Genomic DNA, 16,050 nt, shown 5'->3' on the forward strand with positions numbered 1-16,050 from the left:
AATCAGCATTTCCACCTTCATAATGATCTTCAAGAAAGACCATGACGGTTTTACGTGGCGTAAAACTGTAAGGGAATCTTACCTTACCCGGATGAATAAGAGTCCCTGGTAAGGTAAGATTCCTCCTCCCCCCTCCCCTATACATATCCGAAAGTGGAAAGTTTACTGTATGCGTTCAAATGTTTATTTCAGAACGGTCTACGTTCATCCTTCTATAAAAGTGATACAAGTAAGAAACTGAGGTAATTTTTTGTTCTGTGATTGGTAATAATCGTTAATGAAAACGGGAGTGCGGTTACCGGTGCTTCGTTCATAGCCGTTAAAGTTATTCGAACCTATCCTGAACGTTACAATATTTACAGTAATGTTCCACATCCGAAAAAAAAATTCCATTCACAAAAAAATACGGAAATGATAACAAACAAAACTCACATGCTCACGTAAAGAATTTTCTAGACAGGCGGCACACCTACCTACTGTGAGAAATGCTCTCCTCTTGCTAATAAACCAGCGTGCTCAATCAATGGTATCATTCCCAACGCGGCCTGCTTAAATAACAACAACATGCTTTTCGGTAAACAAATCGTCATCGCCACCTCTTGAATGAACTCGAAAACACACCGGCTATATGCCCCATCGAGAGTGTGCCCGTGAGTACCTAGTTACCCCATCGTCATCATCGTCGCAACCAAGCCGTGCGGTGAATGCCAAGTTCATAATACACCGTTGACTAGCGCTTAGCTTCAGTTCTCAACGGAAACTCGAACAGTGAACATCACAGAATACAGGCATATAAAAACAGACAGCTCAGCCGAGAAAAAATCAACCGAACCTTGATTGTTATAAGTGTTTTAAAAAACCGGTCTCACAGCTGATTGTGTGTCTGTGTACAGTGTATAAAATTAAGGATTTTGAACTTTGCGGTTGGAAGCCACAAAGGCGAAGCATATTGGTCCTACAGTGCAGTGAGATTTCAATTTTTAGATCACCGTGCACGTCTTCTACTCTACTATCAGTGAGGTACATCTAGAAAGTGATATTTAGACTTATGAATTATTTAATGAGATTGGATGGCTTTGTCTTTGTTGGTTGGAATAAAGAAATAATTATTAATCCTGCGTGACTCAGTACAGACAGCTGCAGGGCTTCCCAAGCAAAGGTGATAAATGTACAGTTTTTACTGCAGAGATGCTACCACTAAATTGTATGGGGGAGACTAATGTCACGACATTTTCCGGCATAACATTTTCATGACATTTATCACCCAAGAATCACCCACATTTACCCAAGAACAGGAGCTCTGCTCCATTATCATAGCTCTCAATGCAATGCTCTTTGTGATACTTGATATGGGTAACATGAGCCACCTCATATAATTAGGAATGCGAGGAAAATTGCTTATTTATGCGCGAATGGTACATTATTTAGAAAAGTGCTGGCCGATGGTGTTGCATAAAGGAAATGGCGAGGAGCACGCAGTAGGAGAGCAAAAACAGATTACAGTGGCTGTATCCCACAGTATGATGGTATTGGCGACGGACGAATGAAACGGTGTGATTCAATGTGTTCAACAACGCCGTCAGTGGCAGTGGTGTTACATGCAAAGGGATTATGGTGGCAACTCGATGTAGAAGCCGAAGCAGTTGAACCGGGTACCGTGTGTGCTTATGAGTTCTTTGCTGTCGAGTGCTGATTTCTACATGAAGTGAAGTGGCACTGAGACGTTCATTATCTATGCGGTTTTTTGTGGGGAGCTGGTTCTTGGTTGATCGGTTCGTAATCTGTGAAATGTGTTGACGAATTTTCACTACAGGATGCATTGCAAAATACTTCGATTTCTAAAAATGATGGTAAATAAACTGTTGAATAATGCAGGCCAGCCAATGGCCCAGTGTCTCAATAAGTTTACAATAATTTTACTTTATTCTGGGTCACTGAATACGAGTTTGAAATCAGATTGTGTTAAAATTAACATCTTTGTATCATAAAAATTATTTTATGCAAAAAATGATGTTAATTGCGTTCATCTAGGCGTATGTTTAACTGTTGTTTAAGGTTCAATTTACTTTGATGCATTTTCGAAAAAATCAAAAGTAGTTTTTGCGGCGCATCATTTCAGATTGCAAAAAGCTCGCGTCATTCTATTCTTTTTGCAATTTTACATAACATGATGCAATCTGAACTGATGCGTTGAAAAAAACTGCATTTGATTTTTACGAAAATGCATTAAAGTAAAATGATCCTTAACAAAATATACAGTTTGTTTGTAAGCCAGAACTTTTGTCGAATTTCAGCGAAAACAAATTAAGTATAAATACTAGTTCCTGAATATGAAATATGCATAAAAGTCTGCATGACCAACTTCACCCAAGAATTGATAATTTGCATTTTTCATCTAATTTTAATTAAAAAAAAAATAAGCATGCATTTTCAAAACGAAATTCGTACATTAGAAAAGCATTTCATAGTACAGGTACCTCTCAATTTATGAATCTGCCAAAAATATGGTTGGAAAAATATCCAGGTTTATCGGTAAAATGTGATCAACTTCACCCCGATTTACGGTATTCGATTTTTTTTTTAATAAATCGTAGTACGAGAACTTCTAGTTGACATGACGTGTGAGATGAGCGGCGCCGGTGGTAAGCGTGACTGCATCTCACCCCAAAAGGCCTGGGTTCAATCTCAGTCGGCACCACCGGGATTTTCTGAGGTATAAAATCTTTGATTACGCCTTCCTTCGAAAGGGAAGTAAAGCAGTTGGTCCCTGGTTCATGAGTTGATGGGTCGATAGGTAGGGTCCAGGTGTGGGAGCTGCCTCTCTGGTGTTGGTAGCATTGGTGCTCAGCACAAAAAAACAAGATCGACGGAAAACAAATCAAAAGTAGTTTTGGGAAAAAAAACTCCTAAGGAGTATTACAAAAACCTACATTTTAAATTGTTTTCTGAAAAAAAATTACAAATAATTGTAAACAATGAAAAAAGTTCAAGAATACTACCAAAAGTTGTTGTTCTAATTTTTTTGTCAATTTTTAAGTGACCAAGGTTTTAAATATTTCAAAAGAATGCATTTTTCATAAGCTCTTTTTTAATGAATGGAACAAAATTACTAGGGGCACGCAATAACCTTTCACTCAAACGCTGGCAACGGCTGTAATTAAATTTATTTCATTAACTACTGCTTTAATTACATAAATTTCACAATATAGAACATCAACTACTTTTTGACTCCATTCATCACAGTTGAAATTTCGTAATTAGTGGGGTCGGTGGTGTAGTGGTAAGCGTGATTGCCTCTCACCCCAGCAGGCCTGGGTTCAATCCCAGTTGGCGCCGCCGGGATGTTCTGAGGCATAACATCTCTGATCACGCCTTCCTTCGGAAGGGAAGTAAAGCCGTTGGTCCCCGGTAAATGAGTTGATGGGTCGATAGGTAGGGTCCAGGTGTGGGAGCTGCCTCCCTGGCGTGTGTAGCATTGGTGCTCAGTACGGAAAACAAGATCGACGGAAAATAAATCAAGGAAAAAAAAAAGAAATTTCGTAATTAAAGTTCATTAATTACATTTTCAATACTTTTAATTACATTAATTACGGATAGATAATTTTAATTACCGTCAGTGCTACTTCAAAACGCATTAATTACTTTAAGTACTTTTGATTGCATTTTAACTTCAACGCACCGGTTCTTTGAATTGCGTGCCCCTCGCAAAATTATTGAGCAAGGGCATTTTAATTTATTTAAGGTTTTAACACTTTTATGGCTATTATTTCTCAAAATAAGTAAACAAATTTACCGTTAATATTATGCATAGAAAAACGTCATTCCGATTTGATGTGAAGTTTTCGATCTAAAATATCAAATGGTGCATATGGGAAACACTTGCAAGCTTCAAAATGGCCGAATTTCAGCAAAAATGTGAAAGGTTGCTCACAACAAACAATTATGCAAAGTTTCTTGCCTATCTGAGAAGCTCAGCAAAGCACAACCACGTAAATTTAGCATCGGAGTCTGCTTCGACCACAAACCAATGTATTAATATTAAATTATATTTTTCCGCTCTCATACTCTCTCAACATCATGCGTGATATTGGAACAAAATACCATGCTTGATATTGATATTACAAATGCCTTTGATATTGCGAGACTATTTACAACATGTAAAACTGAAGCTGAGAATTGACCAAAAAGGATTCCCTTGCACATTGTGTTCTTAGACAGAGAGAGTAGAGTTGGCTATCTCTCTTTACTCTTCACTGATGGCAGACACGAAGTTACTGCTGCCAGCAGTGATGGTAGTTTCGGGTTGCGTTCGGATATTGAGATTTTCACGCCTGCTTGTATTGGTGCGCTTTGTAAAACTGTGGTAGTGAAAATTCGAGGAAAATACATAACAAACCGCTGTCAAATTCATTTTAACCAATCGAATGACATACATTTTGAGGTTAGCCCGAGGAAAATAATAAACAACTTTACATGGCAATAGATCTCCGTTAGTACGCGTGCGTTTATCGTCACTAATATCTATAAAGCAAAAATCATGAAATAAGTTAAGTTTGAATAATGGTTTGATAAGAATTGTAGCTGTTTTGATAGCTTCATATTCGAAGCTACAATATTACAGCTTGAAATATCATCCGAAGCTGCTTGCTTGTTGATTCTTGTCTACGAAAATCAAGCGTATTTTACCAACACTGCGTGACATGAACATTGTAAATCAAGCAAGCAGATAGCATAAGAGAGCCTTAACAAATGTAATTAATCAATGTTTCATACAAAATTGAGGAAAAATTAATTACCCTCTCACCACACTCCTTTTCACATTCTATTGATCAAATATTATTTTTCGTTTTGTTATCTAAAGATCAAACAATTTGATTGATAGTACAGGTAATTGATTTTCAACACTTCCATCACCGATTTTTAATAATCTGCTGAAGTTGGTACAATAACGCAAAGTAACACCGTCACCGAACACAGAAGTCAATTTCGGTTGGTGTTTTTGATTTATATGATTGAGTTGTTGATTGCGAGAAATCGACGATAGAAGTGACCAAGGTCAGTTGCCGATAATCAAGTCCGACCTGTATATCTATCAGCTATCAACCAAATTAACACACTCCTTGTTTCACATGCATCGGCATGTTCGAACATTTCGTAGACTGTTCACCTTTAATCCATGTTTTCGTCTAGAAACAAAACCCTGCAGACACGTTTTGTGGGCATGCTCGTTGTTAGTGTGTTCCAATAACTGTTCGATAGAGGAAGCTACATGCTAAAACGTATTCAAAGTTGAGCATTTTGTTGAACACATAATAGCGGAAAATTGTGTACGTTTGCTCGCTTTTCTATTTTCGTTTGCATTACATTTTCCTACTACATCCAACACTCAAAATATTTGTTCCTGTGTCTGCTTCCTAAATAGGCAAATAAACCACTTAATTTTGATATTTATATCAATTTCAGAGAAACCGACCGATCGCACATCCGGCGTCCAATCAGCACCAAACGTGATCCTCAATTCAAACACAAGTGAAACTGATTTGCCAATTGTACTCTACGCGGGACTACTCCTACTCGAACAAAAAACTGTGCCATCATCGTCGCAACAAGCCACACCACTCAAGTGGTTGGTGATCAAGTGATCTATCTCGGAAGTGCTACGAGTATACTGCCGTGTAGATAGCAACTGAAAGTGTGTGACCAGTGGTCGAAATCGGGGCATGTGATAATTGAATATCGCCACGGGAAGAAAACAGTCAAACGACCAAGTGCCAATCACCACCAATCGAGAGCAATTTCTCAGCCAGTATAAGAAGAAAGGTCACAAAGATTAGAATTGGACATTGTCGAGAGTGAGAACCAGGTGCCCATTGGATCTATTACCTAAGATAATTGAATCGTTTGAACTAACCTAAAAATAGTGGCTGTACTAATATAGTTGAGAACTAAGTTGTTACTAAGTGTCAGCGTCAAAATGGCAAACAGTTTGTTGATAAAAGTGATTTTCACTTTGCTGGTGATGGGCAGATGTATAGACAGTGCCAGAATCTTGGCAATATTCCCGGTGCCTTTCAAAGAGCATCAGCTGGTTTACAGGCCGCTAATAGAGCAATTGGCGAATAGGGGTCATCACATAACGTTGCTGACTACGGATCCCATTGATCTTCGGGTAGCTGGCAATGGAAGTCTAATTAAATGGATAGACCAGATCGATCTCAGTTTTGTATATAATCTACCCGTTCTGGAGGATCTTAACACGGTTAGCTTGAATGCTAAGGACATGTTGAGAAGCATTTTCAACGTGATGAGAAAAATCTCAGAAGCGGAACTGCAGCACCCATCCGTGCAGGAGTTGATCGCAGGAAACGAACGATTCGACTTGGTAATGGTCGAGTGGTCCGGAGTGAGCTTGATGAACGCTTTTGCCCATCACTTCAATGCTCCGCTGGTCGGAATCACCAACGGGGGCGCATACATCAACGCTCACGAAGCATTAGGCAATCCGAATCACCCAGTCGGCTACCCGAGCATTTTTATGCCATTCACCGAGGATTTGAGCTTGCTGCAAAGAATTTCTAGTGTGTTCTTCACCATTTGGTACCGGTAAGTGTGCGACGAATTTCTTTGCAAAAACTGCTACTCTATCATAATAACCACACGGACTACTGTAAGGGTGGAGGCAATTATCAATATTACAAACTAACGAATGGGGCAACTGAACCGTGAACTTTAGTAGCGCGAGTCACCATGCGATCGGTGGTTGTAGTTGCGGCAAGAGTTTGTCGACTTATTAACTTTGGTACGCATTCAGACGGAAACTTACGTCGTTCACTATCGGCTGTAGTAAAGAGTACTTGAGCTAGATTTGCGCTGGGCGGCTGCTACTAGTACCAAGCATATAATTATTCCATTGACATGCACATTTTATAGAGGGCCTTCAGATAACTTCAATCCCGGATCGGTCAAGAAGGTTTTCTGGTCGTACCTATATTTTTCGATTTCTCTGCTGAATACCAAGTTAAGGGTCGATGCAAATATCCAGTTGGAATATAAACGCAAAAAAAGAAGAAGAAAATAAGAAGAATCAGCTTCATATTGCTTTGCAATTGCCGATTGCCATCACTCTAGCTTATTGGATGACGGTTTGCTGATTTAAATGAGTTTTAATGATTTGAGTAGTTTCGTACTGATCCGATCCAACATTATTTTTTTTTTTGCTCTCAGTGCCGATAAGTGTAACTTGTTGACACTGGTTTGAATAACATAATGGCCTTCTTTCATTAACTTTATTTTAATAACAGTGTCGAAAAGTACTAATTTTCAACGCCCAAATCCGAAATGATCTACTTTTCGACACTCTTTTGAGTGCAAACAATGTTGTATGCAACTCGTAGCAAATTTTGTTTTTCTTCAGCTCTCTTCGTAATTATCCAATTCGGCAAGCTTCGTTGGATAAACTACCGCTCGTGCTGAAAAAATCATCAATTCAGTGCCAACATTTCAAAGGAGCGTAATTGCATTTGTAAACAATGGCTTTTGCCGCTGATTTCTCGCGAATAAAAGCTCACTCATGAAAAATAATGACACCAGCAGGTAGAGGAATGTTTCCTCTACCAGCTAGCATTGTAATTTTGGAGAGGGGTAAGATTTCATTCGCGAGAAATTGACGGCTAAAGTCATTGTTTACAAAAGCAATTACGCCCCTTTGAAATGTTGGCACTCAATTGCTGATTTTCACAGTATTGAGCCTATTTATGAAGAATCGTCAACATTTTCTAGCATTACCCTGTAAATATAGTACTCGAACTATATAATTGTAAAGGTTCATCCTGAAACTGATAAACAGTTAGCTAAACCTGTTTTACTAATGCGCAAAATTACATCACCTTACGTCCTTCCAAGTTATTTACGCATATGCGAAAAATATTTTCAACTCACATCGACCGATAAAAATCGTTGCCATCAACGTTTGCGTCACTTACTTATCACCTCTTATCACATTCACGTAGCTTACGTCACCTAAGAGCTAATCATATGTTACTCTCCCTACTCTTCTGCAGTTTCTACTACTACACCGAAGAGATCCCCAAGCAGAATCTCATAGCCAGTGAAAATTTCGGCGGCGACATTCCCAATCTCTTGGAAATCGAGCAAAGTGCCGACCTGCTGCTGATCAACTCATACCAAGCATTAGGCCATGTCCGCCCGGTTGGTCCAACCACAATCTATCTAGGAGGTATCCATCGAAAGTTGAGTCTCGGCGACGAAATGCGTGAGGATCTAACTCTGTTCCTGGAGCACTCCGAGGAACCGATCGTATACGTTAACCTGGACCTTGACCCGGTAGTCGATCACTATCGGCTGGAGAAAATCATCAAATCACTGGAAAGCCTTCAAGCCACCATCGTGTGGAACTGGAATCATGGACAGTTTGTCAACACCTCCACCAGGATCTACCAGTCGTTCAGTCTACCCCAGGAGGAAATTCTAGGTGAGTACAATGACCGCCAGGATCAGTGCTTTAAATTGCAAACATTCAAAAATAATTTGGCTGCCGGCCGGTTAATGCGTCGCAATTTTTCGTATCTAGAAGCGAGCATCACAAAATACGCACGAAATGCTTAGGGAGGCTCGGCAACCGGTTTGGCAGACCGCGTGCTCTCTGTAATTGCGCAGCGCGTAGATTCGAAATATATAGCAGCGAAAGCGAACGACGATAGCGAAAACAATACCCCGCTATAAACCTGGCGGCCTTGGAATCACGTTTTCTTGGTGGTTTTCGCACTAACGGCGACGATGGTCGTAAAGCGCTACATATTAAATAAAAAATAACCCCTCGACAGGGGGAGAGAGGAAGGGTTTGTTTTGCGAATATCAACTCTTTGTGAGCTTGTTTTGCGGGTAGTTCTTGAGAAATACGCATGCGAACATCATCGCGGCGCCGTTATGTGGCGTTCGCCACTTCCTGGTCGTCTGCGCTCAAGGTTGTTGGGTCTGAATAATGGGACAGTCAATCAACAGAATTCATCTGAATATTTATAATCGAATACCGGTATAATTTCTTTTGCATAAATAAGAGGAGTAAATAATGCTTCACAAAGGGTTAAGGGTAATAATTGATATTAAATTGCTATATTTGAAGCCTAGCAAATATCCCACAGTGGCTCAGGCAGGAAAAGTAGTTGGTATAAAATATGTTGATGCATAAATTGCCACTATACTAGTGAAAAGGCTTTCATAAAGTTATGGCTGACTAATACATTGATGTTGATTAAAGTTACAAAGACGGTGGTCTCAAAAATTAAGGGTTTTAATAATGACACTCTTTCTAGAAACCTTTTCTAAAGCTATAAATATTAATTAAAGCAATATTGCTGAAGAAGCCACAAACATGTTTTTTTTTTTTCATGCACCATAATTTTTATTAGATCATAAAAAACAAAAACAAAATCGTATATTTTTAGATTAAAAATATTTCGTAGGTGTTGTCGATTACAGATTAAATAATAACTTATACAGAAACACATTTTTCTAGAAAAAGGTAGCTTTTTTCATCATTTTATTCAAGATTAACGAATAATTTCTGCAAAAATAACTCCAACATCTTTAGTTGGGCGGAAGAAGAGAGATATTAAACTTGCTGCAACGAAAAGTTAAATTTGAAATGTACATTTTATTGATAAAAAAAGCGCAAAATTTCCATCAAGCATTGTGTAATTTACTTGCTATCTTCGTTTATGCAAATGATCTGTAGCTTTCTCCAAGAAAAATGAGTGGCTTCAATTTAACAAATTCAAATGTTTCATGGTATTTTCCAAATGTTTAAAACTAAAAAGAACTATTTTCTATTGCAATTGCTTATTTGACCATGGACCTTCTACTAAGGTATTCTCGTCAAATTGCAATTATATGAAAAACCTGGCAAATTACGTTTGCTCAGTCGCAAATATGTAAGCAGATTGAAGACTAAGCAATCGTGCAGGGTATCAAAGCACTGAGAGCATGCAACATTATAGGTAAAAGGCTTGCGACGGTTGTCATGACAAACTCTCCCTGCAACTTAGATTGATCGAAACGGTGGAAGGTAAAATATAAATTTCTTGCATATTTGTTTGCAGCACACATTAGATGATAAATGTAAATCAATGGGGAAATCGTTTTTTGTTTTACTTTACTATTGAGGTTTATAACTAGTTGGCTAGTTCATCTCATATGGGTAATTTTTATCTTTGTTGCTTGCCGTTACTGATCATCCATTATTATTAGGCTCATATGTCGCATGTAAAAGCTTGCCTTAAAATTACTTTGACTTGTAAACGCCAAAAGTACTTGAAAATGTTAAACTGACCTTACTGAAATGTCTAGAGCAACGCCAAACTAAGTGTAGGAGTGACGGTGCCGGTGGTGAAGTGATAAGCGTGATTGTTTCTCTGGGTCTGAGTTCAATCCCAGCAGAGGTCGTTGGGATTTTTCTGAGGCGAAAAAATCTCTGGCCACGTCTTTCTTCAGAAGGGAAGTAAAGCCGTTCGTCCCGGCCCATGTGTTGATGGGTGCTATCTTCCCGGCTATTCGATTGCCGTCAATGGATGGCAATAGATTTCCGTCAGTGATTGGCACTCGATTGCGGAACAGACACCGATGTTAAATAATGGGATTAATACGAAGAATAAGAAGAAGAAGCTCTAATACTACGTTCAAGCTATAGCTGATATCATGTAATATAGGCTATCTTTATATCAAAAGTCAACTATTTCCGGTGAAACTTTGACGTCTCTATATCAAGTGATATAGATTGATTCGTGATATAGCAGCTATATCATGTTCTATATTACGTGATATCCCGTACAAACGATCTGTCAATCTATATCATGAATAGTTCTTGATATAGCTCATATCATGTTGTGTACTTCGTAAAATCCTGAAAAGCAGTGACTGGCAACCAGGCCACGATACAGCTGGTCGCTATTTTTTCGGCTTCAAATGTCACTTTTCCGTCGAGTCAATCAAAACATTTAAAAAATTCAAGTTGGCAGTTTCAAGCATCCATTCTAAATCTTCTAACCCACCTACCCGAGACGAAGTTCTTCCGCAATCAATACCATCGGATTGGCTCTATTCAACTGTCGCCAACTAATGGAAGGTTTCACGGTGGTGATCGCCTTCGGAGTGTGCCCGTCGAACAAAAAAATGTAGCAAATCAAATATTTTCTCCGGTACCCAACCAAAACGTCCCGTCACCAGAACGGACGCCATTTTGTGTCGACTGCCCAGGTACTCTAGGAGGAAATCAAGAACCTTTCCCGATGGGAAGTCATCAACATCAAGGTGAAAGTCGATGAATAAGAGATTTCTCGTGAGTGTGATCCAACTGTAATCAATGGTGCTGGCTGAGCGCTACGCATGTTGTTTCTGCCTCAGACGTTCGATGATACTAAAAAGATCCGCATTTGGGCTTTCTTTACCTTGCTCTGGCTGTCCTGTGTAGCCTGCAAAATCGTTTTGAAAGTGAAAATGCAGCGTTGAACAGCTTTCCATTTGTATGATATGAAACTGGTCATTCTGCAGTAAATATTCCGACACTCATTGGTCAAAAGTATCCGGATCTCCTCGGTACTGGCTTCATACGCTCTGAAAGCTTCCACCTGAAACCGCCGTCAGGATAGCTTTCCACAGTAAACTCAAATCCCTGCTGCTGCACATACAAACAATAACAAAGTTGTTCTTTTTTCTCGCTTCATAAATGACAAACCATATCAAGTCACCGTAATGTGAACACCTCAATATCGATGATATCGATATCATCTCGTTATATCACGTGATATAGAGCGTAATGAGAACGAGGTATTAAACGTGCCATCATTAAAACACCAATTCAAATTGTTTTTAAAACCTCAAAATAACAAGAAAATTTTCAAAAAGGTCCCTTAAAATTCAATTTTAAAATAAGTCCAGTAAAATATTATAAATATTTGTTTAGAAATCATTCAACACAATTGCCTTTATCAAAGTTGTGAACTGCTGAACCGAATACATCAAGAATTTCGAGCGATTATATAAGTATAGAGGCACACAATTTAATGCTTACTAACTAAACAGTCATCAGTACGGCTCTGAGAATGGGACACTGAATACGTCGAAATTCAAATAGTTCTAGATAGAGCTGGAATTAGGGCCTAAAAGCTTTTGTAAACAATGGGTTTTCTCGATGATTTCTAAGAATACAGGATGCGCCAACGCGAACCAACATAACCATCGGGTAGAGGAAGACTTCCCCTATCTGATGTTGATATTGCTTTGCTTGGGCGAGCCTTGAGTTACTGGAAATCATCGATAGAAGCATTGTTTACAAAAGCTCTTACGCCCTTATTCCAGCTCTATCTAGAGTTAATCCATTAATCCGGCTGTCACGGAAATTTTCCTTGCAAATGTAGAAAATTATCATATCTGGGATCTTGAATGTTTGTGTGAGTCTATGATCCCGAGTCCGAGGTACTGAATTTTCTGAAATATCTCGGATCTCGAATCGATAGCCCGGTTTCAAATTTCTTCGATAAAACCGAAAATTTATGCATTCTGTTAAAAAAAGCCTAAGGCTTGTATCAAGATAAACCCCCTTATTCTACGAGTCACGTGACTCTCTCTCACCGGTGAGGTGACAATTGTCACCTCACCGGTGAGAGAGAGTCACGTGACTCGCAGAATAGGGGGGAAAGGTTGAGATTGAGATTTTATTAAGCTCAGAACCTTGAGTTCATTTTCTTGGTCTAAGTTTCAAACCAACAAATTAATCCAGAATGAAACCGCGATCTTCTTTTCGAATTAAAAGTTGGAAACGAAGCTTAAATACCACAAACTGTCCCTATCCAATATTTTTGGAATGCTTTTCATTAAGAAGCTTGTTTTTGCGATACGCTGCGAGCTGGACAAAAATTATAGAACATTAAGTATTGATATAATTTGTAAACAGTTGTTCAAAATCTGAATCCAATAAAATCATTTTAAAATACTTGTGTATAACTAACACAAACTTTTATTTTTTTCAAAGTCAACAAACTAAGCCTTAGTTAGTTTGTGTTAGTTATACACAAGTATTTTAAAATGATTTTACTGGATTCAGATTTTGAACAGATCCTATTCAAACGACGTCCCAGCATTTTTTTTCCGAATGCAAATAATTTTCGCCAAAAAAAAAACTTCTATTTATAATTCCACATATCGCATCTACACCCACAGTGCAACGAACCAATCGAGAGTAAAAACAACAACTTGTTTTGAGGATTAGATATTTAAATTCCTATTTGCGTGACTGTAGGGAATGGTGGCAAATCGCCAACATCCACAGCAAGGGTTGAGCAAGCGGGACGAGGGTTTGTTTTTCGAAACTCTCCGATCTCGTAATGCATGCCACTTTGAATGGTGCAATCAACGGGGTGGGTGAGCGAGAGAGGGGCTTGTTTTTCTTACTCTGGCTGCATTATAACTGCGACTAAGCACATGTACTTATAAGTATCTATTTACTACATCAATAATTGTTGTTTTGCATCTCTGGGGGCTCGTCCACTCATATCGTTGCTTGTATTTCACAGCAATGGTAGTAGTAACTGTTGTTGTTTGTTTCACGATGCACTCATTCAAGTTGCATAGCGTAAAAGTGACCGTGCAATGAATTACTATGTATGAACCTGAACGTGACCGCCAATACCCCACTCGAGTAGTTTGCAACTCAAGTAAACAAGTACGGGTGGGTGGAGGCAGACTGAGAAAAACAATATGCGTTGATAGGAAGCACCAAGTTGTTTACGTGTAACGCTTCGGATTAAAAAAATGCATTTTTATTCAAGTGCTATTAAATGCAATACATTTTATTCTCTGCCATACCTAACCCACCGGCAGCTGTTGTTTTTGATACGAGCAAAAGTAACACAACAAAACTAAATATGTTTTTCCTCTATTGATCAACAGCGCACCCTAAAGTGAAACTATTCATCACCGGAGGAGGTCAACGGAACGTCGAGGACGCTATTCATCACCGGGTTCCGGTGCTTGGCGTTAGTTATTCCACCTCGTTGGAGCACTATCTGAGGCAAATATCCAAATACGAAGCCGGCATAATCTCGCTCATTGATTTCGAAACTCAAACCACCATCACCGATAAGCTACAGGACGCCTTCCAGCTTGAAATGTAAGTACCATTGCAAAGATGTCACCAGAAGCACACTTGATCAATCACGTCCCACGGTCATCTTCAATTGCTAAATAATCACTTCGCGAAGCATTAATGCGCTCCACAAACCAATCGCTGTACAACCGCAGTATCAAAAACGTACCGCGAATGCTAATTTCTTTCTTTAACGCTATTTTTTCCCCATCCTCCAATTCCAGCTACCAATCAAACATGGACAAACTTAACCGGCTGCTGGCGGATAAACCGATGGACTCGCTCAAGCGGGCACGCTGGTGGATCGAGTACGTCATACGAAACCAAGGCACGAGGCATTTGCGCGCGCCGCAACTCTCGTGGTTCCAGTACTTGATGCTAGATGTCACACTGACGGTTGCGGTCCTGGCTACACTCGTCGGCTTAGCAGTTGCCTACCTTATCGGGCGAGCGGTACGTTACTCCAAGAGTTTACCGATCGAAATGGTAACGCGAGGCAGCCGAAAGTGCAAGCAGCTGTGAGAGATTAACGCCTGACGATTGAACGACTTTCCGACAAGACTGCTCTCATTGCCTTTGCTGGGTGTGCGAATGAAGAAACCACCGGTAGAAATGAATAAAATATTATGAGTGTTCTGATAATTTACGATGTTGCAAGCCAACTTGAAGCCATTTGTTTGTTAATGTTAGTTTATAAGACGCTAAATTGTGATATTAGCTTTTAAGAATTGAGAAGATTTAATGATGAATATATCTGAAAATAACTAACCGCTGACATCGTTTTTGTTTCAAAGTTTACTTCTTATTATTTTTCTTCAACGCATTTCAAGCATTTTGCTTATCGGATATTAACTTATTGCGTGCTCTTAACTTAATGTTCTAGATGCACTTCCACAGATATAAATTGAGAGCTTTCGATACCTGGGCCATTTTTGCATTAGTATAATTGTGTGGCAAATACAATCATACTCTATGCCCTGGAAGTCGAGAAATTTTCCAACCCGAACCTGACCCGACTGCTTATTAAAGCTAAAATGCTACTATTCGGAATTACGAAGGTAAAGGTTTGATTGCTCACTCATCGCAATTGCTCATTACAGCTAAAATCGCTAATTGTGAACCACTGAAAGCAAAATTGAAAAGTTTTTACCTCCTCTTCTTGCATCTAACATAAATATAATATTATTATACTTTCTCATAGTTTCATAATTCCGAAAAAATAGCATTTTAGCTGTAATGAGAATGTGAAAGCTTGAGAAGCAGTGTTATATTTCTAACAATATCTCTACTATTTCTGACTCTTTACCTAATCCAACGGTACGTAAAGAAATAGGTAAATAGATTTAGAAGTCATCCATTTCTCGGTTCATATCCATTCGAAAAATATAGGTTATGTGCTTAGTAGGATGGAAATTAGATCAAAAATCCTAACGGTTATAAATGTTTATTTTAAAAGATAGTAGTAGTCTGATGCACGGAGGGGCTGGCAAAATCGGGTCATTACTGTAATTCAGAACAGAGTCACAATTTTATTACTGTAGTTTCCGCATACAGTGAATTTACCAAAAAATACATAATAAGTCACGAGATCAAGGCTTAAGAAAGGAATTTCTTTCAAAACTAATTAATCATACTCAATGTTATGATAAGTACCGGTTTCCGCCAAGGAGTTTACCGTTTTCACCAAAAGAGAATTGCAAATTAAAGATGCAAAAACAATCACAATGAGGAATAAAATCCTACACATAATGTGCTATGACACGCACCACCGCGCTATGAAGCATTTGATGGAGACGCATGGCCATTTACAAGAGTTTGGAGCACAGTTATAAATCTCGTTTAGATAGTGACTAGCATGCTTTTGCTACCGAAATATTCCCTTGACACTGGAA

At 39.0% G+C, this 16,050-nt stretch overlaps 2 protein-coding genes across 5 annotated transcripts in view; one reads left to right on the forward strand and one right to left on the reverse strand.

The window, feature by feature from the left end:
• Positions 1–16,050, reverse strand: part of Sb (Stubble) — a 108,365-nt gene that overhangs the window by 76,510 nt on the left and 15,805 nt on the right. The window lies entirely within an intron of this gene.
• Positions 744–14,926, forward strand: LOC135707381 (UDP-glycosyltransferase UGT4-like). Of its 2 annotated transcripts, none has more exons than XM_065229190.1 (5): positions 744–1,020; positions 5,464–6,603; positions 8,061–8,491; positions 13,963–14,182; positions 14,383–14,926. In XM_065229190.1, exons 2-5 carry the CDS (start codon positions 5,975–5,977, stop codon positions 14,678–14,680), a joined length of 1,578 nt encoding a protein of 525 aa, XP_065085262.1. In that variant the 5' UTR covers positions 744–1,020; positions 5,464–5,974; the 3' UTR covers positions 14,681–14,926. The 2 variants fall into 2 exon arrangements, with proteins under 2 accessions (XP_065085262.1, XP_065085264.1); XM_065229192.1 differs by lacking the exon at positions 744–1,020 and adding an exon at positions 3,597–5,327.

The sequence above is a fragment of the Ochlerotatus camptorhynchus genome, unplaced genomic scaffold (genome assembly GCF_037179485.1).
Source record: "Ochlerotatus camptorhynchus isolate MF236.1 unplaced genomic scaffold, CSIRO-AGI_Acam_v1.1 ptg000309l, whole genome shotgun sequence".
Taxonomy (NCBI): Eukaryota; Metazoa; Arthropoda; class Insecta; order Diptera; family Culicidae; genus Ochlerotatus; species Ochlerotatus camptorhynchus.